This window comes from Euphorbia lathyris, chromosome 5 (genome assembly GCF_963576675.1).
Source record: "Euphorbia lathyris chromosome 5, ddEupLath1.1, whole genome shotgun sequence".
NCBI lineage: Eukaryota > Viridiplantae > Streptophyta > Magnoliopsida > Malpighiales > Euphorbiaceae > Euphorbia > Euphorbia lathyris.
The window spans coordinates 10,283,726-10,300,507 of NC_088914.1; the positions used below are offsets into that span (position 1 = coordinate 10,283,726).

At 34.0% G+C, this 16,782-nt stretch overlaps 3 protein-coding genes across 3 annotated transcripts; 2 read left to right on the forward strand and 1 right to left on the reverse strand.

Moving 5' to 3' along the window:
* Positions 1-1,958: 1,958 nt before the first annotated feature.
* On the forward strand, positions 1,959-6,525 carry LOC136230687 (3-oxoacyl-[acyl-carrier-protein] reductase 4). The gene is made up of 11 exons (XM_066019845.1): positions 1,959-2,336; positions 2,593-2,735; positions 2,828-2,881; positions 4,182-4,262; positions 4,349-4,394; positions 4,466-4,560; positions 4,640-4,672; positions 4,957-5,091; positions 5,161-5,254; positions 5,436-5,518; positions 6,133-6,525. The coding sequence occupies exons 1-11, from the start codon at positions 2,147-2,149 to the stop codon at positions 6,163-6,165; spliced, it is 987 nt and encodes a 328-aa protein (XP_065875917.1). The 5' UTR covers positions 1,959-2,146; the 3' UTR covers positions 6,166-6,525.
* Positions 6,526-9,034: 2,509 nt separating this feature from the next.
* On the forward strand, positions 9,035-10,299 carry LOC136230602 (TLC domain-containing protein At5g14285). The gene has a single exon (XM_066019727.1). The coding sequence runs from the start codon at positions 9,233-9,235 to the stop codon at positions 9,977-9,979; it is 747 nt and encodes a 248-aa protein (XP_065875799.1). The 5' UTR covers positions 9,035-9,232; the 3' UTR covers positions 9,980-10,299.
* Positions 10,300-10,392: 93 nt separating this feature from the next.
* LOC136230601 (uncharacterized) lies at positions 10,393-15,517 on the reverse strand. Its single transcript, XM_066019726.1, has 16 exons — positions 15,368-15,517; positions 15,183-15,258; positions 14,849-14,980; positions 14,092-14,455; positions 13,906-14,001; positions 13,536-13,615; positions 13,207-13,282; positions 12,944-13,120; positions 12,324-12,428; positions 12,142-12,237; positions 11,922-12,014; positions 11,727-11,765; positions 11,583-11,624; positions 11,214-11,344; positions 10,981-11,107; positions 10,393-10,863 (listed from the first exon to the last, which is right to left on the reverse strand). The coding sequence occupies exons 1-16, from the start codon at positions 15,441-15,443 to the stop codon at positions 10,705-10,707; spliced, it is 1,869 nt and encodes a 622-aa protein (XP_065875798.1). The 5' UTR covers positions 15,444-15,517; the 3' UTR covers positions 10,393-10,704.
* Between the last annotated feature and the right edge of the window lie 1,265 nt (positions 15,518-16,782).

The following is a 16,782-nucleotide window of genomic DNA, read 5'->3' on the forward strand; positions in this document are numbered from 1 at the left end:
AGTATAAATCGTTGAGTACGTAACTTCTCTCTAAACTTTTACTATACTTACTTCTGATATTTGCTTGCTTTTGTATTAAATCTCCTAAGTAACGCTTCCGACTATTGTGCACAATAGATCTCATAACCTTAAGTCCTAGCAGAAGCTCCTCTGGTTGAGCCGCGTTCTGTTCAGAAAGATCAGAACTAGAATCAAGCTTCGTTTAGCTATATAACTTAGTAAACAAAGATTGTCTCTGATTCCAAACTCACATTTGTTCTGTGTTATTGAATTAATTGTGAGAAAAATTTATTAAGAGTTAAATTTATCCAATAGTTCCATTCACCCCTTTGGAAGTAAACTCTATCTTGCAAGAGACCAACAAAGATTACTCATACTCTTTCTCAAACATCATGCTTTTCTTCTTGTTCCGGTTCTATCATGATATACAAGAGTTGTATCTATATTGTAACGAACATTGTTTTTCCTTCTATGACAGATTAATTCATTTCTTCCGTATAAAAAAACATAACATCCATTTAGCTCTCCAAATTAAATTTCAAAATCAATTAGGATCTTAAATTATCAAAATCATCAACTAAGTCTCTGAATTAAGCAAAAATTATTTGAGTCTCTATTCTAAACAAAAATCATCAATTCAGTCATTTTCGAAAATCATTTGATTAAACAGTTTCAGACCATCTTCCTAAATCAATTTTGAGTCAACACTGAGATTATTACAACCATATCAAATAGTCATAATTTCTGATTTAAGAATAAGATGATGACTTAATTGATAATTTTTGCTTAACATATAGATTTAATTGATGATTCTGATAGTTTAAGGTCCTAACTAATTGTAAAGTTTTAGTTTAGGGTCATTTACAAATCTAGCCCAATTAAGAGGGGTCATTTACATATTTAACCTATTTTGCCAAATTAGACTATTTCATCCACTTTAGACAAAATTACCCTTAGTTCTATTGATCGATGGATCGATTTCTGATATCAATCGTTACGATTTTTGAGATTTTTAAAGTATTATGTTTAATTTTCAGTAGAAATGGTATGTTTTTAGCTTATACGCCTGCTTTTCTCGCTGGTCTTGCCTCTTTCTTCATCTATAATGATATCGTTTCAATTTTCTTAATTTTCCACCATTTTTCTCCATTGCTGTCGCATTTGCGACGAAATTTGTCGCATTCGTCACAAATGCGACAACTCTTGTCGCATTGTGACGAATGCGACAAGAGTTTACACATCTGCGACAAGTGTTGTCGCATTTGCGACGAAATGCGATAACTGTTGTCGCATTTGTGATGAAATGCGACAACAATGGAGGAAAATGATGGAAAATATAGAAAATTGAAACGATGCCATTACAGCTGAAGAAAGAGGCAATACCAGCGAGAAAAGCAGGCATATCAACTAAAAACATACAATTTCTACGAGAAATTGAACATAATACTTCAAAATTCTCAAAAATCGATAACGATTGATATCAGAAATCGAAGAAGATGAACCGAAGAAGAAGAAGAAGAAGAAGAAGAATCTATCGATCAATAGAACTAAGGGTAATTTTGTCCAAAATTGATGAAATGATCTAATTTGGTAAGATGGAAACAAAGTGGCTTAGATCTATAAATGACCCCTCTTAATTGGGCTAGATTTGTAATTAGCCCTAAGTTTATGGGCGAAAATGACTATTATGCCAAAAAAATGAATAAGAAAGTGAAACGAGGCCGTTGAATTTGAAGAACAATTGTGGAGAAAGTGGGTTGAAATTTGTTGGCAATTAGCGGACTAACCTAGTTTTGTTGTCTATTAATTATTTGACGAAATCCCCCTAAAGTAACACTGTAGGACCATATATTACTACTTTGCCATCAAACCGCCATTGCTGGCGGATGAACGGCGATTCCCATTTCACGGCAGTTTGGTAAATAAATAGAAAATCAGACCCATTAAACTAAATCAGAAAGTTTAGTCACAGTGTTACGAAGACCTCGTTTTCATCGCCATTGTAACACTCTCCGGAGCTCCCAAAGCTTGAAAGAAAACCAAATTCTGAAATTATAAATCCCATTTATTTGCCTCTCTGGCTACTTCTGTCTTTCGCTGCTCCTCTCCTTCTTCCCCTTCTTCTTCAATTCTTTTGAGACTCGCCATGGCTGCTTCTATTGCTGGATCGAACATCGTCGCCTTCAAATCGGCTGGAATCTCGTCCAATTTTGGAAGTTCTGGTGACCGTAGAGTATGCCAGTTCCGTCAATTGTCTTCAATTTCTACTCGAGTCGACCAGCCTTTGCCTCGCAGTGGCCTACTTCACAGATCAAGGAGTTCATTTGCTGCTTCAGGTATTGCTTCTTATTTTATGATTGTGTCCTTTTTCTAGGAAGAATACTCGGTTTCAAATGTAGGTCTTATTAATTTGGGCATTAAAGTAGCCATTGCAGGTTTTGATTTTTTTTCTCCCGATAATTAGAGCAAATTTTGGTGGAATTGTATATTGATCGTAATTGTAGTAGTATATGCAGCTATTAATTAAACTGAATTTGAGAAATGTATGAGAATTTTAGTGGAATTGTATATTGATTGTACTAGTAAATGCAGGCATTAGAGCTCAGGTTGCTACTGCTGAACAAGCAACTACCGATGCAGCTCAGAAGGTGGAATCGCCTGTAGTTGTGGTCACTGGAGCTTCTAGGGGTATTGGTAAAGCAGTTGCATTAGCCTTTGGAAAGGCAGGTTGCAAGGTTAGTGTATCTCTAAAGAGACCAACAACGAAGTTCTATTTGTTCTTCTTCTGCTTATTTTCTCTGCTATGTTTGCTGTGAGTTATTTACAGGTGTTGGTGAACTACGCCAGGTCATCAAAAGAGGCTGAGGAGGTTTCCAAAGAGGTGATTGAGATTGCTTTATTTTCAATTACAGTCTGTCTATTTTCCCCCTTTTTCTTGTGTGTTAGGACTGCTGGAACTCCAGTAAATTTGCTGTACAACCATATGTGGTCAGCTCAATAATTTACTTGTGTTTTATCAATCTGTTCTGCATTAGCTTTCCCATATGTGGCAATGTGACCTGTGTCATAAATTGTTTTGGAATGCTGAAGAAAAATTAGCAAAACTGACCCTAAAAGAATAAAATTAATAAATTTTTGGGGTAAGTACAAAAGTAAACCTTCTGGTTTAGGTTTAGCGAAATTGCAAAGATGTCCCTGTAGTTTAAAGTTTGTAATACGGGTTTGAGGTTTCATCCATTTGAGATAGGCCGTGTTTGTTAAAGAGCTTTTTTGGGTAAAATCATAGGTTTGGTGAAGAGAGGTTTGAAAGAGCTTGTTGGGTCCAAAAAGCTAATTTTGAAAAAACTGGTTTTAGGAGCCTTTTCAATTAGCTTATTGCTCAATCTCTTTTGAAACACACTTTTACCCCTAATTACTACCCTTTAACCCCAACTAAAGGATTTACCATGTCCTTATTTGTCATTTTACACAAACATCTATTAGCAATCAGCTAAGTTTTATCAAACAAGTTTACACAATCAGCTAGGCAAATCAGCTAACCAAGAAGATAAGCAGCTAACAGCTAATGTAATCACCTAACAGCTATTTTGCCAACAGGGCCATAGACTTTTTAACTAAAATTGTTAGTAAATAAGAATTTTTTTAGTCATTTTATCATTTTTTGTATGCTTTAAAATGTTTCTATATGTTAGGAGAGGTATAAATGGGAAAAAAACCACTCAAATTTTGTTCTGAATTTTCGCCATGTAGACAAATTTGGACGATTTTAATGAAAAAGTGTTTGCAAATGGAGAAAACTTCATACCTGCGCTTGCAAACTTTTAAACCACAAAGATATCGTTGCAAATGCACGAAATCACAAGGTTTATAATTGTTTTGTGCTAAACGTTTTATGCATGAAATTGGTCTGGACAATATTACGATTACATTTTCTCAATACTCTCATGTTTTCCCCCAAAGAATGTCATAGTGCTTCTTTTATATGTTGTTTGTCTACAGTACTTTCTGATCATACTCTAAAAATAAAAAAATTCTGTATGCAATTGGTATGGACATTACTTTGATTAGCTTTTCTCATTACTCTTATGTTCCCTCCCCCCAAAAAATGAAATAATGCTTACTTTCTTATTCATGCTGCTTGACTAAATTGGCCATTGAATGCCCATGTGCATATCTTGCAGATTGAGGCTTGTGGTGGTCAAGCTCTCACTTTCGGGGGTGATGTCTCACAAGAAGCTGACGTAGAAGCAATGATGAAAACCGTAAGAAAAAAACTGCTTGTGTTGGTTTACGTGAATAGCATACAGTCATCAAATGGTTAATGGCTAGTCAATCATCACATATGCAGGCTGTTGATGCGTGGGGAACTGTTGACATACTAGTAAATAATGCAGGTGAATATCAACACACCTCCTTTTTGATCCGACTCATTTTCGAGTCATGATAATTTCATTTAAAACCTCAGGAATCACACGTGACACATTGCTGATGAGAATGAAGAAATCTCAGTGGCAGGATGTTATTGATCTGAATCTTACTGGTGTATTCCTTTGTACACAGGTATTTTGCATTTTAGTCCCCAATTGCACTACATTTTACATGATTTCCCTTTCAAACTGAGGTAATGCACTTTTTGCAGGCAGCAGCCAAAATCATGATGAAGAAGAGAACGGTGAGATTATATGACACTTTTGTCCTCCTTCCTTGTTCTTATTCAATTAGGTTGGATCAATTTGTGCTCATAAAATCTATAGATAGGTTGAATATTAGATGTTTCTGTAGGTATTATAATTGAGCTTTCATGCTATTATCTTCAAGTTTTAAGGTATAAAAACTTGCTCAAAGCTAAAATTATGGGGAAATAAGAACTTCGGGAAATTCGTAATCTAGAAATTTCAACTTTTGGTTTTTTATATATTTCTTTCAAATTTTGTAAATTCCTCACCGTTATTATAGGGAAGAATTATCAACATAGCATCAGTTGTGGGTTTGGTTGGCAATGTTGGGCAAGCCAACTACAGCGCTGCCAAGGCAGGAGTTATTGGACTAACGAAAACTGTTGCAAAGGAATATGCAAGCAGAAAAATCACTGTGAGTTTTACAGAGTTTTATCCTTTTGTTTGAGCTTTAAGAATTCTTCTAATGATGTGTGTTCTATAGGTCAATGCTATTGCCCCAGGATTCATTGCATCCGACATGACTGCCAAACTTGGGGAAGACATTGAAAAGAAAATCTTGGGAACAATACCCTTGGGTGAGAGACATAACCACATAATTGAAATTTCTCATTATTCTCCACAATGTATTTGTGATTGTTTTCAAAAATAATGATCGAAAAGCCATGCTTATTGCTCCATGTCTGTAGGATTTTCAGAAATCGAATAATTTGATTGAATTATTATACTCATTGATACTAACATTTACTACCTTTCCAGGAAGGTACGGCCAACCGGAAGAAGTTGCTGGACTGGTGGAATTTCTGGCTCTTAGCCCCGCTGCCAGTTACATTACAGGACAGGTTTAAAATCTATATCATTATGTTTCCCTCTAGCTTGAAAATTTTGATCAGTGTAGTTGCACAAAGTTGCCATGTTGGGGAGCTATGTGGCACGGAAACGGACACCAAAACGTTATTTCAAACAAAATATAGCTAGGAAACAGTAATGGTAACAGAAAAGAAACTGAAAAATGGAAACGAAACATGGAAACGCTAATGAAGAAGAGTTTCCGTGCAACATAGGTGGGCAGAGCCCTTGAGTTTAATCCCAACTGTAACAAAGCCCCGAATAGGATTGTGTGAAAAAGGACACTCTATGGTTCACACTGAAAAAGTAGCCATGTTGGGTCACCTTAACCATGCTTTATGTGGTTAATTACACCCATGATCCTCCAACTATCAGAAATGGAACAAAATTGCCATAAAATTTTAAATTCGTAACGAGAAAGCCATCGCGGTTTAACTTTAGTTTCACCCATGTTCTTTTTGTCTGAAAACAAACAAACACATTCACTGGAGATGCCATGTGAATGGCATGTCATCAAAATCTCACCACATTGAAATTAAAAAAGGAAATATATATATTTTTTTTTCCGTAGAAATCTCTCCACGTTGACGATACCTTGTTATTGCAGGTGTTAACCATTGATGGAGGAATGGTAATGTAAGTTGGGTAGGATTCCTGTTGAGTGCATACATAACTGTTCCTATGCTACAACATTCAGTAAGCAGAGTTTGTTTAAAAGTGGATGCAACAAGGACATGCTTGTAAAAGTTTTGGGTAGAATCTCAGTTAATTACCTTGTTAATCGTAACGAGACCGGGTTATGAATTGTTTACCAAATGGAAATGCAGTTTTTCTGTTATTCATTTCATTCTGAACTTACAAGAAACACCTGTTACCTGTATTTATAACTTGTTACTAAAATTTCCAATTTGGCCATTTTTTTTTGTCAATTATACACCTGTACTTTTATTTATAGGATTTGGTCCTGTAATTTTATTTTTGGGAAAACATTTTGAGGTCCTGATGTTTTTATTTTACTTTTGCTCTGGTCTTTCTATTTGACACATTGAGCCTCTGGTAATTAGGAAAGTAATTTCGAACATAAAACTCCGGAATTTGATGCGGCCATAGAGAAATTGTATAATTTTTAGGCAGTGTTTGATAATTTAAATAAGTTCTTAAAATTAATAAATTAGTTTGATAATACAACTTAAAATATTAGATTAAGTCATAATATTTTAGCTTTTTAGTACTAACTTACAACCTCTGAAATTAGAATTAAAGGGTCCGTTTGATTTACTTGTTTGTTGTTATTAGTTTATTTTTCTGCTAAATAGTTCTGAAAAACGGATACTTAGCTCATTTGGTATTTTATTTGAAACTTTTTAAGTCATTATCTATACTTATATTTTAAATCTTTATATAAGGAATGAATTTCAAATTTGTTCTTAAAAAATGTAGTGGTTTTTAATGATAATCCATAAAAGCAAGGTATTCAGATTATGGAAAACAAAAACGGGGGATTTGGGTTTTAGTTGGCACGTGCCTATTATGTCTTTTTGACGGTTCAGATGCATCCACATCATATTTGATATGGATTGTCAAAATCAAAAGATTTATTGTGGCAATAAAAAAAGTCCGTTTTTAAAAATTGAATGTTTAAAAGAATTTGAACTCATGATCTCTCTGAGTTATAGGTAGATTTTCAACCATTAAATTTGATAATAACGTTAGGTGATAAATTTTACAAATGATGAGAAATTTGGATCATAGCCCTGTGTATAAGAAATGATTTATATATATTTTATATACGGGATTATTAATTTATCGATAAATTAATATTTATTAATTTATAGAATAATTTCTATTTTGTATATTATATTTTCAAATTAAATAATTAGTTTTTTCGATAATTAAAAGAAGAAAATAAATAAACAATTAATTAATCGAATCGTTAATGTACGAAAAAACTATTCATGACAATCAAGATCTAGATAATAGTAACGCTATAATGTTTTTAAAAAAAAGTTTTTTTTTCTTACATAGAGACTTTGGAAAATTACTTGTTTCAAAATGAGAAGAATAGTTTTTGGATAAGTCAATTTAGATATTTGATAAAATTGCAATTTTGGACAAGTCAACCTAAGGAGATATTTGATAAAAAAATTAAAAAATTTATTGCTAAAATAATAAGTAATAAATGTGAAGTGATAAATATTATAAATTGAAATGGATGAAGAATAGAGTTGTTACTTGAAGATATGTTAAGATATAAAAATTAATTTATGATTTTTGTGTTTGTCTGGGAATAATAATATAAATATATTTGAAAAGCATATTTATCATATACAAATTTAGAATAATAATATTATTAATATTCAACTTAAAATTATAAATTAAATAATTAATTTATTAGATTAAGTTGTTATTTGAATTAATTTATTTTTAAAATTATGTTATCAAACAAGTCAAAATTAACACTTTCCTTCTCATTCCAGGATTCGGTTTTATCCTTATCATACATTCTCCTTTCTAATTTAGGAGTCACAATTAATCTCTATTTTAAAATGGGCCCAATTTCTCTTAATCCAACCAAAAATCACTTTATATATATATATATATATATATATATATAAAATACGGTTGCAAATGAGACAGGATGGAGATGAGACTACTCCACCATCTCCATCTACATAGAGAATTCTCATTTCCGTCCCCGTTAATGAAATGGGAAAAAATTGTCTCCATGCCTAATGGGGATCCCTATTCCGTGTAATATCACTAGGAAAATATTATACTAAGTCAATTACTATGTATTCTTTTCTCTTATTGTTTGATTCTTCAAAATTCGGGTTATCCACTTATATACTACAAAATAAGTAATTATAAGTTTAAGAATATCAAAATATTAAAAGGTATATATATATAAGAATCTTCATGAGGAATCTCCGTGGAGACACAATGGGGATTTCCGTAAGAGAGAGAGGTCCCTGTCCCCGCCCTTGCCCCATCTCCGCCTTTAGGGATTTGTTTTCCCCCATCCCTACTCCATGGGGGAAGTTAATGGGAATTCCTGATTCCCACTCCATCCCCACCTCTAGGGATTGTTTTCCCATCCCCACCCCATGGGAAAGCTAACGGGAATTCTCCATCCCGTCTTTGGGGATTGTTTTGCCATTCACATCCCACAGAGAAAGTTAATGGGAATTCTCCATCCCCGTCTCATCCGACCTCTAAAGATTTATTTTCCCTCATCCCTCCTCATAGGAAAATTTAACGGGAATTCTTCGTTCCTGTTGAGAGGGATCCCCTATGGAAATGATAAATCATGCTTAATAAATTAAGACTTCAAATTTAAGAGAAATAGTACAAAGAAAAGAAAAGACGAATATCCATTATTATTGCATAAAATATAACGTGTCAATGTAAATCCCAATACTATGCCGTCAAGCATCAACCATTTTTTGCTTCTCCTACACTAAACCATAACATGATTTTCCATTTCTTATTCTTTGTACCAATCAAATTATATCATAAAAAATTGTCTACTTTCTAAATTAATATTTATCTCCACCCACCATTTACATTACCTATTTTGCTTCTATAATTTTGATGTGACAAATTCCATTCACATAATCTCAATCATCTTCCCCTACCCATTTTAGATATTCCAAAGTTTCACAACCCTCTTTCCCTCTCTTTTCTGTATTGAATTTCCTCTGGCAGCCATGGATGCTGCACTTCTCACTCCTCCAAGTTTGCTCATTTCCTTCACTATGTTTCTCTCAATTTACATCCTAGCTTACTCTGTGATTTTCAGAAACTGGGATTCAAAGCAGAGAAAAGAAGCTTCAAGCTCTTTCATGTCCTTGACTCATGGAACTCCTGCTGTTATTTTTGCTCTTTCTGCTCTACTTGACACACAAAATTCACATACTTTTGCTTCTTCCAACTCTAATTTCCATAACAGGGTACTTGAATTCAGCATAGGATATTTCTTAATAGACCTTCTTCACTACATAGTTTTCTTTCCTTCTGATTTCTTATTCATTCTTCATCATCTAGCTACACTCTATGTGTTGGCTACTTGTCGATACATAGTTCATCATGGAGCTTATGGGATTCTTGTGCTTCTTGTTCTTGCTGAAGCTACAAGTCTTTGCCAGAACATCTGGAGCATTGCTGGGTTTCGGAAAACTGATGATCCTATGGCTGCTAGATTGTATGAAGTTTTGTCTCCTAATTTCTTAGCTTTTTACTCTGTTGTTAGAGGTATTCTTGGTCCTATGTTTATGTTTAAGATGGGTGTGTTCTATTTGAGTGGGGAAAATAGAGGTTTGGTTCCTGGATGGGCATGGATTTCCTGGATGGTTGTAATTGTATCTGCAATTCTAGTTAGTGTAGTATGGGTTCAAAATCATTGGGTAAGATGGTTAAGAGAGAGAAGGCGGCTAGCGCAGAAGAAAGTAAAATAGTATGTGATTTCTATAATTTGCTATAAACTTGTGTATACTACTTGTTAATCTACATCTAGAATCCTATTTAGTTTGGTTTTTCTAATTAGAATAGGAATAGAAAACTCTTTTAAGCGAATTCTATAAGGAAAAGGATTGTACTTTTAGGGTTGTTTGCTTATTTATTTGTATAGTCTTGGAGCTTGTGCTCTAGGAATACGAACATGTGAACTTTGGGCGTAATCGGGTCTCATGGAATTGAGAGTTAGAAACTATCCAATTCCTACTATACTCTTGTAAATCTTTAATTGTATAAAAAGATGTTCTTCAATGTGTGTGAATTCTCCTAGCATTACCAAATTTCTTGAAATAGTCTAACAGTTTTGAGACACTAACTATGATTAATACATTGCTGAACCAAGAAAAACAGAGAATTGAAATGAACATAATGATAGCATTGACTCATTAAGAGCAGATTGGCGCATAAATACATTGGCGATAAGTGATCATTGGGTTATAATTCGCAACAAAGGAGAAGAAACAGGAGGATGAGAACCTCGGCCAACTATGCAATCTGCTAAAAGCTATATAATTGCTATGCTGATCAATGAGCTAAAAAAGCATGGAATTCTGTTCAACTTACTGATTTCACATGATAGATTGAGCTTTAGGTGTGGCAGATCTTCAATTCTGATCTTACTAGCCGTCTGCCAAACCGATATCCGCAGGGAAAGTGCACCAATGATCTATATCCCTATGACTGAAGCATTCATCTTATCGGGACTCCCGCAGTAGTTAAGCTCCACAAAGGTGCCTCCTCCTTCTCCCTTGGCCAGTCTTCCCGGGTTTATACAGATGCACTTCATTTGTTCTTCGCCTTCACTTCTTCCACCCAGGGACACTACCTGTACACAAAAATACATGTTTAAAGTTGATATTTGAATCTAAATTGACATGATCTTTTGGCATTTTGATTTGGGATAGGAATGAAATTGATTGAGGTGATTGGCTTAAATATTTACCTTTATGAAGTACTTCATGTCTGAAGGTAAAATGAGAATATCAGGAACTGATGGAATATGTAAAGCTTCTGGAGAAAGTGAAAAATCTAAAGGAATGTCTTCTGCTGGTGGATATAGCGGATAAAAGCTGTTGCAAGAAGTTATAAAAGCAAGTTATATCAACTGCTAAAAGACTGATTTTTAACACCAACTGTAATATCGAGTCTTTGCCAAGGATATTGGTCAGAACATGCCTGCGCTGGTTAAGGATATGGGTTGCAAGTCTACTCATTCGATCACTGACTGCTCCATCTGCTGGATTTCGTGACATCTCCTCGCCACTAAGCTGTTTTATGATATCTACTGAGCAGCAACCTACACTGACCTGAAATTAGAAATTGTTAGTGGCTAAATGCTTCTTGTGCTTTTCCTGCACATGCATATTGTCAATGAAACAGAACCTCCAGCACTGACTAATGGTTGTATTAGTCCCGAGTTGCTTTGTTCAATCGAAATGCATACAAGATACAGTCAGTTGAGTAGCTCTATAGTCTATAGAAACTGAAAGCATGCTAGAAAGAGTTAAAGCATAAAACTGAATTTAATCATCGTAACCAGCTCACCTGATTTGCTTCAAAAATGCCAGGATTTCTGAGACTTGTAATCTGGTTGAAAGAAGAAAAACTACATAAAACGCCTGAGCGCTAAACATTTGGAAACACCTTCCAATGGCAAAAGATTAAAGGATCAAATTGTAGATCATATACCTGATGTTCCAGGTTGGATGGTTGAATTTCAAAAGCAGGCTGCATCACCAAAATATGCAAGTCCGGAGGTGAGTAGCAAACATACATAAAGATGTATATGGATGCATGCTCACTAGATAACACAACTTATAAGCAAAACCAGAGGTTTAACAATCTTATTACTTGTAACCAAAAAAAAGAAGACAATCTTCTTACCTGTGGGAAAACGTAATCATGGTTGGCGTCCCGTATTGATGGCACTAATAACACACGTGCATCGGAACCCATATATTCTACATAGTCTTGCAACTGAAACAGTTTACAGAAAAGTAAAAAAAGATTATGATACAGATAGAGAATAATGATTGTTTTGGCTTTTTATTTATTTTTAGATACTGTTGCTGAAAATAAACATTGCAGTGTTTTGAGTAGATACCCTTCCGAGAATCTCCACACGAAATATATCATCAAAGCTCCTCTTAACTGTTCCTTTCTTAATCTCTGGGTGTTCAGAATCAATAAATGGTCCAAGCTGAGAAAAATGTAAGTATATTAATGAGATAATAATTCAATGGCGAGTATAAGCATTAAACTTAAACTCTAGAGAAGGATCATTACCAGTATTAGCAACTGTGGTGGCTTTCTCCTAGCATGTGCCAGCAGTTCTATCAGAGGCTCAAAAATTAAGTTGTCTATTGTAGTAAAAGGGCCTGAGGCAATAAGCTGTCAGAGAAAAGGAGTGACCTATGGGTATCAAGAGATTGCCATTGAATTCTTAAAAAATCGCATCATACACATATAAACTAATTCTAATGTAATGAGATAGATTGCAACAAAAGTAAATTTTATCAGTAAGTAGTGAAGTTCATTTTTTTAATTATTTTAAGTAGAAACTCAAGCCTTCCACCCTTTAATTTGCAAGTATGTTATGCACTTGGCAAATGAAGCCTCCTATAGGCTATATCATCCTCACTCTCTCTACAACTTAATCTCTGATTCACTCAGACCACAATATGGCATGACTGACTAAAAAAAGGATGAAACTATTTCAATTACCAAGTCGTCTTTAAATGTCTGCACTATTGAATTCTCAATTGATTGGCTCACTTATCTCATCTATCCTAGTAACTTCTATGGTCCCTATGAAACATGACTTTATGATGCATGGTTCGACACACTAAGCACTTATTTTCACATTTCAAGTCTTCAAGTGAAGGGAAAGAGAAAGATTTTTGTACCACTGATATCTCTCGATTTGTGTAGGATGAATCAGTTAATAATATCTCCTGATCCAAAGCTTGCTTCTTTGCAGGATGTAAATCCACAGCAGAACTAGGAGATAGTGGAACAGAATCCACCAGTTTTGATGCTATCAAACAGTGTCCACTGGGATTGTGACCTTCAACACCTACAATCTTCAGAAGCGGAATCCTTATTTGTTCAGATTGAAGTTGGTGTTAATGATAAGATATGCAAAATTTTATTAATTTTGCAATCTTACCTGTCCAGGGAAAACGGAGAACTGGCTTAGATTATGAGTGTCTAGCCGAACACGCTGCCCTCCAGAATGTTCCACACTGAAATATTTTTGAAAGATTAAATTTAACAGCAAAGTGAAGATATGGAAGAAATGATATATGCACTTTCATTTGGGACCCATCATGGAGATATATGAGAAGAATTTCATTATTTAATTTTCTCAGTCATGTAGGAACATCCAGGAGCTGGTCAATTGTTCCATCTCACATATGACAATCAAAGAAAACCACTTATCTCTTATCTTATTCATGCCTAATTGCCAATATTACAGTAAACCCCAGGGAACCTTACCTGCTTTGCAATAAGATTGACTTGTCATTTAAACGACCTTCTCCGTCGCAACAGATCATTCCAACAGCGAACAAATTTCTCTGAAATGAAGCTTTTATCAGATACATTAATATGTAGCTACATATTAATGCACAAGTACTCAACATGAAATGGATAGGAACAAGTGGAGTAGTTAGATATTTGATCAATGTGAATTAAACATAAACTAAAAAGGGCATAAGATCAAAATTGCAAACAAGGGAACCCTAATATAAGAAAAGATTTAAGAGATATGCAGTATGTTCCTAATTGAACAAGTTACAAACACTATTTTGGTACTGCACCAGGGTATCTGAAGGTACTTGATAGTATAGTGAAGCAGCATAATTACCTGTGAGGCAGCTGTAGGGTCAGTTGGTTCTTCATAGAGTCCAGAAGCCAAAAGTGTAGCTGCATGCTCTTTGATGCGGTTTTCAAGTGCATTAAACTATATGACCAGAAAAGGTAATGTTTGTTAGTGAAGTACACAACTGGTGGCCAGAAAGAACCACTTTGTGCTACAAGAAGAATCAGGTACCCTGTCTTCAATCCGGTCATACATGAAGAGGCATCCTGTCTCTGGCCCAGATCCATGGACTACCAAAGAACACTTCTTGTTTGGTTGCAACCTTTTAATAATTTCATCTTCAGTATTCTCATGAATGTTGTCATTCTCAGCATCTTTTGTATCAGGGAGATTATTGATGTTAAATTTTACTACGAATTTATCTGTTCGTTGTCCAAAAGGTGTCACGTGATTTAATGGTTTTCCAGAAGAATAACCATTTCCATTTGTTTTGATTGTTGAATCAAACGAATCCGAATTGAATCCTAGAGAGTTATCTGCTGGTGGAGTGCTAGGAATAACTTCTTTTAAATCTTCCCCTTCATCATTCAAAATCCTGCAAGGGACATTGTTATAAATTCATTAAAATTGTCAGATTCAAACATATATTTTTGAAAAGTCTGCAAATTAAACATACTATTCATAAAGGCACATTTCAGATTGTGGTTAGTCCATCATAGCAAATGAGTTAATTTCTATGTATTACAACTTAAATCCAGCTTTACCAGTGCCAAGTATAAAGCACTGGAAAATTTTGTGTCGAGCAACTAGCACGAAACGTTCCATTCAAAAACTAAATCCAAATAATGACTGAAACTCGATACTACATCAAGAAAGTTCTTTCGGAAAATAAATTGTCAGCACAATTTTGGAAGTTGAATACAATTCACTTCAAAAGCGCAGAGTTGATGCAGTAAAAAAAGACAATACTATTATATAAACTGCTCACATGTCCACATCTTTGATAGAATAGATGTGCAAATTAGGTTCCTCTTTAATAATTGCTTCTTTCTGTTCATTTTGTAGGTGCAATAAAAACCCATCCATTTCATCATTTTGTACGGTTGATTCATCTAGCTGCCTGCACCAAACCACAGACCATCAAACAGAATTTCAAACATTTTGTAATGCATTTAATTTAAAATTAAGTACACTAATTCCCCCAATCAAACAATTATCATTTAAATTACGCCCGAATCCAACTGAAAGAGGTTAATGGAATTAAATCTACCTAAATATAATAAGAAATAATACCGAAAACTGATTAGGAGAATAGATTTTACCTATTAAGATAGTAAACCTCCCAGCTTGAAACAAGATCCGATGGCTTGAGATTGTAATTTATACAGAAAGTGAGACCTAACAATCATACAAGATTTTGAGAAGCTAAAAGCATCAACTAAACAGAACACAAGTGAAATTCGAGGAGCAAACTGGGGAACAAAAATAAAAATACAAAGAGCTTTACATTTCTTGAGAATTTCTTCTTCGTCATCCAGCGCGAACCCACTTCTGATGAATTCTTCTTTAATCTCCTCTTCCATTTCGCTGTCTGTGTCTATCTAGGGTTTCCTCTGAGCTGCAGAGAATTGGGGCAAAGACAAATGCAAAAAAAATGGCGGGAATGCTGTGATCTTGAGAGTGCATAGGCTAGGGATTTAGCGGGGTTTTCTATTGGTCCATTATACCCTTTATCTTTAAAATTATATCAGGAATGCCCTTCGTGTGTATTTGGGGTCCCAGTCCAATTACGCTATATTTCAGCCCATCATAGAGAGTTTAAAAAAAAAAAAAAAAATCATTTTGACTAACGTAATATATACTTTAAATTTAAGCATAATAAAATTTTCATTAATTTTTAAATAATGTTTGGCTTGGATTTAATTACATAATTAAGCAATAATTAAGCAGAAGTAAGATTGTAATCGAGCCGAGCCGAGCTTTGACCTGATCATACTCAGCTCGTCAAAAAATTGACGAGCTTAATCTCAACATTCTGTTCGAGAGATGCTCACGGGCTTTGCTTGCGAGCAAATCATTAATTCACTTCATGAACTTTGCTTGCGAACAACTCATTAATTATATTTATTAATTATATTATATTGATTTTTTAAAAGATTAATTATATTGATTTAAATTTTCTTTAACACCAAATGATATGGTTTTAAAATCTATAATACTAAAATTTACATAAAACTACATTGTTTTACATTTTTCTTTTTATAAAAACATTATTATTAAAAAAATAATCAAATCAAGTTCGCTCTGTATTCATTAACATTACAATCGAATTTTCTCATGAGTTTGTTCATGAATCTATAATCGAGTCTGCTCACGAACTGAACATCAAACCGCTCATGAGTGATTCAGCTCATTTATGGTCTTAAACATAAATCAAAGTAAAACATATATAAAAAATATTTTCACTTAATAATAGGTTGAACTATTTATGTTTTAACAATCAATTTACCTCATTGTATATTTTTTTTTATCAAACCACGATGTAATCCTGGAGGATTCGCATCACTGCAGTGGCACCTTTAAACTATATCCACCAGACTAATTCCTGTTCGCTATTTTTATAAATTCTAAATAAAAAACGTTAAAAAAAATAGACAAACTTAAGTGGGGTTGAGTCGGACCTAATGATAATTTTTCTTATCTGAATTATCCGACCCGTAAACATGTCTAATCAAAACATAAAAAATAGAGGAAAAAATATATGAAATTAAATTGATAAGAAACATTCATATATATTTATCCTTCCAAATGTACAATACAAGATTAAGAATCTTGATGTGTTGTTACAACATAAAGATTAGAAGGTACAAATTAATGATTAATTCCTAATAATGTAATTAGCACTTTTAATCACACAAAAAA

Excerpts from the sequence above, each read along its gene's own strand:
- LOC136230687 (XM_066019845.1), top strand. The coding sequence starts at position 2,147 with ATGGCTGCTTCTATTGCTGGATCGAACATCGTCGCCTTCAAATCGGCT. Across the intron at positions 2,736-2,827 it reads TTGGAAAGGCAGGTTGCAAG|GTGTTGGTGAACTACGCCAG; the intron begins GTTAGTGTATCT and ends AGTTATTTACAG. Across the intron at positions 5,255-5,435 it reads CTTGGGAACAATACCCTTGG|GAAGGTACGGCCAACCGGAA; the intron begins GTGAGAGACATA and ends CTACCTTTCCAG.
- LOC136230602 (XM_066019727.1), top strand. The coding sequence starts at position 9,233 with ATGGATGCTGCACTTCTCACTCCTCCAAGTTTGCTCATTTCCTTCACT.
- LOC136230601 (XM_066019726.1), bottom strand. The coding sequence starts at position 15,443 with ATGGAAGAGGAGATTAAAGAAGAATTCATCAGAAGTGGGTTCGCGCTG. Across the intron at positions 11,345-11,582 it reads GCATTTTTGAAGCAAATCAG|GTCAGTGTAGGTTGCTGCTC; the intron begins GTGAGCTGGTTA and ends TTCTAATTTCAG. Across the intron at positions 11,108-11,213 it reads CATATCCTTAACCAGCGCAG|CTTTTATCCGCTATATCCAC; the intron begins GCATGTTCTGAC and ends TTCTTGCAACAG.